Source organism: Sinocyclocheilus anshuiensis, unplaced genomic scaffold, assembly GCF_001515605.1.
Source record: "Sinocyclocheilus anshuiensis isolate Anshui unplaced genomic scaffold, SAMN03320099.WGS_v1.1 scaffold477, whole genome shotgun sequence".
In the NCBI taxonomy this organism is placed as follows: Eukaryota; Metazoa; Chordata; class Actinopteri; order Cypriniformes; family Cyprinidae; genus Sinocyclocheilus; species Sinocyclocheilus anshuiensis.
Window position 1 is genome coordinate 2,490,386 of NW_015536549.1, and position 5,665 is coordinate 2,496,050.

The following is a 5,665-nucleotide window of genomic DNA, read 5'->3' on the forward strand; positions in this document are numbered from 1 at the left end:
AAACTGTTGCACTTATTGTTTCGGGAAGTGCACATGTGCTGGTTATTTGATTCATAAGGATAACACTATAAAACTAGAACGTGCGGTAATACTAATGCTATGAAATTACTGGGCTTTCCTTTTTGCTTAATGTCTCCATTTACATCACTGTCCCTTGGGGTAGGAAATTCACACCGTGAAACAGACAGAGACTGTTCTCTAGCTCTCTCTTTTTTTTTTTTTGCTCCAACCTAGACTTAGGTTGCAGCAGAAATGTTTTATTATCAGACTCAAGCAGTTGCTGTGTTTAGATCATTATTGATTGGGCCAGCTCTCTACTGGGTGTTATTCGCATTAACGCCTCCGTATTATATTTTAAATGCACATGCAGTAACACCCAGCAGTGAGCTTTACAAACAACAGCACTGTTCTCCATGCTGACTATGAGACAAGGAATGTTTCAGTAGTTAGTTAAACATTTAGTGATCCCAAATGATTCAAGAAGAAGTGGCTGAAAAGTATATTGTGTACCTGGGCAAGTAGTCGTAAGGCATGTAGCGCTGAATTTAGGTCAGCGGTGCATTTGAGTTTGTGATGGATGAGTTCTACAGGTCTACTAATCAGCCACACTCAGGTTTGCTCACACAACACCGTTGTTAATGCATCCACACCAGTAGGAGCAGCGTAATGTCTGTGTGACTTTAACCCTGCAGTTTGACCTGACACATGCTTGAAATTAAAAATTCAGTAATGTATCACCGCCGATGTCACAAAGCGCAGAGAGGACATTACTTAGAACTTGCTGTGGTTAAACATTAGAGTTCAATATTTTACTGTGCTGGAGATGTCAAGTTTAAAGAGGGCCAAGGGAGCAACATTTGTTAAATGAATTCAAAAGGATAGAGTGTGGGCATTTGTTTTTTTAGCCTGATGTGGATTTTACATTAATGTCATTACATTGGAATCTGCTGATGATTTAAAAGGATATAAACTATGATATATAATATATATAATATTTTTGAAAGAAATCTTTTATGCAGCATATATTTGACTAAAATACAGTAATATTGTGAAATATTACAATTTAAAATAACTGTTTTTTATTTTTAAAGGTAATTTACTGTGATGGTGTGATGATAAAGATGGTAAAGAAGGATTAGTCACATTGCATTTACAGCTCAGGTTATTGGCTTAAAAAGCTCTGTGAAAGATTTACAATCATTGTTGCTAAGACATATTTTCTTCATGTACTACCGCGTTTTACAATCCAAACAAACACAGACAAGATACTTGTCATTTTTTAATTCATTCCATTTCCTTGGCCTGCATTTGGGACAATTTCACAAGAAGTTGGTATTTACAGTATACTGTAACTATATACTTAGAAGTAACACAATTTGTAGGCTGCCCCCCGAGGCATAGGCAGCGAGCTTGCCAACAACTTTGATAGAAAGGGATGTTTTGTGAAGGAAGGTCTGAACCTCTGCCTCCTCTCCATGCGAACATTACTGCTTTGGAATGTCCAGGTCAAGTGAAACTGTTTGCACAATCACCATGGCAACTGATGATGTGTTAATGTAAAAAGCACACGTACACACATTGGACCAGAGAGGTTTTGCGTTTATAAAGTTTAACTGCTAAAATCATTAAAACTCCTATTTGCATTGTGGTGAATATGCCATAATATAAAAGGGAAGTCCTTTGCGGGAATGCTGACCGCAGTCATTATTTACTACTGTTAAAGTATGACCTTGTTAAAAGGCACTCAGAATATTACTGTCAAACTGTAATTAGTGGTATTTACAATTACTTTTACTATTGCTCATAGTTAAAGGAATTGTTCACCCAAAAATTTAAATTTGCTGAAAAATTTACTTGTTCTAAGGCATTCAAGATGTAGTTTGTTTGATCATCTGATCAAATTTGGAGAAATGTAGCATTACATCACTCGCTCAACAATAGATCTTCTGCAGTGAATGGGTGCCATCAGAATGAGAGTCCAAACATCACAATGATCCACAAGTAATTCACACAACTCCAGTCCATCAACGAATGTCTTATGAAGCGAAAAGCTGCATTAATAAACAAATCCATCATGATATTTTTAACTTCAAACGGAGCATCCTGGCTAATATGAGTCCTCTATCCATAATATTGCTTTCACATTATAGGAGAGAAATGTCCACAAACCAAGCACCGTTTACAAGTGAAAACAGACAAAAACAGTTCTAAACAAATATATATGTTGGTGGGTTTTGATGTGAGAGGACAACAGGACTTTTTCACTGGTAGAAGCGTTATTATGGATTATGGACTAGTATTTTGGCCAAAACCAATGGTTTAAAGCAGTTCCTGGAGGGCCGGAGCCCTGCAGAGTTTAAATTCAACCCCTTAGACACCCCTGGTTTAAAGAATGGATTAATTTCTTACAAACATGCAGCTTTTTGCTTCACAAGATGTGAACTGATGGACTGGAATTGTGTGGATTTCTTGTGGATTATTGTGATGTTTTTAATCAGCTGTTTGAACTGGTGCTGTCGGCACCCATTCACTGCAGAGGTTCCACTGGTGAGCAAGTGATGCAATGCTGAATTTCTCCAAATCTGTTCCGATGAAGAAACAAATTCATCTACATCTTACATGGCCTGAGGGTGAGTACATTTTCAGAAATGCTTCATTTTTGAGTGAACTATTCCTTTAAGAATGCAAGTTCATGCATAGGACAGTGACACTCACCTAAAAGCACCATCTGAGGACTGTGCCTTAACGTTTGCAGCATCTCTTTAACTTTTGGCTCTTTACTAACAATTATCACAGTCTGGCCAACAAATAGAGGCCACATGTTACTGTAAATGCTGTTGCTGAGAAAGGACCTCGTCACCTACAAAGAATCAAACAACATGTCACACAGCAGTAGCCTACATCTCAATAGTGGTAACCATTACAATAACTTGGCATTACATGGTTTGGGAAGAACTTGACACTGATATTGTGCCTTTTCAGTTTGTGTTTCAGCACCATGAGGTCCTCTGCATTGATTGCATTGTTTTGAACCATGGCAATCATCTTAAATTCCTTAAACAAGGTTTCTAGGTATTTTCTCAACAAAACTGCCAGAGCACTTTCCTAAAAGGAAAGAGAGTAGAGATATACATATGTATGTTAATGGAACACTTAGAATTACACACTTAAAACACTATATATATTTTATAATATATATTATATAATACATATTATTTTATATTATCATTGTACTTGATAAATATTTGTTAAAGGGACACTTAAAATGACACACTTAAGATAGTGTTCTGTAAGTATAGCAATGGTCGACCTCTTCAGTCTGCCTGACTCGTGGAGCCAGAGCACCAGGAGGAGCTGCAGGTGTTGGGGGAATGTACTCTGTGACAGCCATCAGCTTCTGCTTGAGAAAGTGTACTGGCTTTCTGTGACAAGTGACAGCTTTGGATCCGTGACGAACAATCTGGCTTAATGGCAGCCAGCCATCCTGTAGGTTGACAATGACATGATAAATATTGGTCAGAATAACATTAAGGCTAGAATATGTACATTAACATTCAAAGTTCACTAATGTCATGAGAACATCATATGTGGTGTTTTAATCATGAAAATAGATACAGGGGTTTGCCGAAAATCCAAAGTGGCAGCATGCATACATGGATAACAGAATGATAAATATGAAGAGATAAACCAATCAACATTAAGTAAACAGAGAAGAGTTGAACATACATTGCCAAGCACCTCAAATATGAGTTGCGTATTCTCTGATAGATGATGATTATGCTGTCCAGTTCCACAATATAGCTTCATAGTGACTTTCAAGTGCATGCAATTTTACAATGGAGTTCATAGTTTAAATGTAAATGGCAGGTATTTGCTTATTTATGTTATTCGCTAATAATATGTTTTGCTATAATATCAAACCAGAATCGTACCCGATTTTGGGAGAAGCCTGCTACACAAGGTCGCTGCCATCTTGATCCGGATTTGACGTGTGACATTTTTGTTGTATCGTGCTTACAAAATAAAAGTTAATATGTTGTTATGTTTAAAAAAATAAATAATAAATTAAAAGTTAAAAGAAAAATACCCCCCAAATTCTTTTTTTATTTTTGGGGGGTTGTTTTAATTTTGAAAGTTGTAAAAAAATAAAATTTAATGTTTAAATGTTGTCGTTCATATTAAGGTAATTTAAAAAAAATAATTAATTATTGAATATAAAGCTATTGATTAATTTACTAACGTATTCATTTTTTATATTTTGTTCATTCCAAAATTAGAGGTTAGTTACAAAACCGAATACGTTTTCATAACATTTTACGTAAGAGCACGAACGTGATGACGCAGGTTTGGAGTTGCAGGCATGAAATATCAATCGCGCTTCTTCACGTCCAGGAACATCGGCAATATTGTGAAGTTTATTGAGCCCAGTGTTACATTGACAATCCGCAGTACTCCGTCATTTACCTCGTTTTTCTGCAGGAAATTTACGGACAGCGGCACCAACATGGATCTGAGTAACATGAGAAAGAGCTATAAGAGCGATCAGGAGGTGAGACGCGTTTTTGGTTTGTGAGGGATTTTTTGTCAGGTCACGTGTATGTATGACCATGACCTGAGAACTTTTTCAAAAGACATGCAGAGTATCATATCATGATTTTTACATCAAAAAGCTAGATATGCAGAGTCGTCATTTTCTGTATTAATGTATAAAACCTTATCAATGTGATTCTGAAATATTGGGCATTTTATTTATGATCTGCAACTGACTTGCGTGTTTATCAAATGCATTTTCAACAAAAATAAAAATAACAATGCATGCATCAGTTGACCTTGAAAGGAGGACCTCCATCAATCACTTACTAATTAAGATGATATGAAAAGAGTCAACACTATTATGAGAGAGACTTTGACCATTAAAAATGCTTTTATGCCAGTTATGCATGGGTTAGTGTTACAGTAATAGCAAATTTGGTAAATATCTCTTTAAAGATCTTATTGGCTAAATGCAAAACGGATGCTTCTGGCTAAAATATGAGTCCTCTATCCATAATATTGCTTTCACATTATAGGAGAGAAATGTCCACAAACCAAGCACCGTTTACAAGTGAAAACAGACAAAAACAGTTCTAAACAAATATATATGTTGGTGGGTTTTGATGTGAGAGGACAACAGGACTTTTTCACTGGTAGAAGCGTTATTATGGATTATGGACTAGTATTTTGGCCAAAACCAATGGTTTAAAGCAGTTCCTGGAGGGCCGGAGCCCTGCAGAGTTTAAATTCAACCCCTTAGACACCCCTGGTTTAAAGAATGGATTAATTTCTTACAAACATGCAGCTTTTTGCTTCACAAGATGTGAACTGATGGACTGGAATTGTGTGGATTTCTTGTGGATTATTGTGATGTTTTTAATCAGCTGTTTGAACTGGTGCTGTCGGCACCCATTCACTGCAGAGGTTCCACTGGTGAGCAAGTGATGCAATGCTGAATTTCTCCAAATCTGTTCCGATGAAGAAACAAATTCATCTATATCTTGGATGGCCTATAGGTAAGTCCATTTTTTAGCAAATTCTTATTTTTAGGTGAACTATTGCTTTAAAGGGGTCATATGATGCTTTTTTAAAGATCATTATTTTGTGTATTTGGTGTAACAGAATATGTTGA

General features: G+C 36.3%; 1 protein-coding gene across 1 annotated transcript; it reads right to left on the bottom strand.

Annotated features, from left to right (window-relative positions):
• Positions 1 to 2,628: 2,628 nt before the first annotated feature.
• On the bottom strand, positions 2,629 to 3,977 carry LOC107700608 (39S ribosomal protein L10, mitochondrial-like). The gene is made up of 5 exons (XM_016502336.1): positions 3,933 to 3,977; positions 3,727 to 3,812; positions 3,311 to 3,484; positions 2,941 to 3,105; positions 2,629 to 2,860 (listed from the first exon to the last, which is right to left on the bottom strand). Exons 1-5 carry the CDS (start codon positions 3,970 to 3,972, stop codon positions 2,669 to 2,671), a joined length of 657 nt encoding a protein of 218 aa, XP_016357822.1. The 5' UTR covers positions 3,973 to 3,977; the 3' UTR covers positions 2,629 to 2,668.
• Positions 3,978 to 5,665: the final 1,688 nt, after the last annotated feature.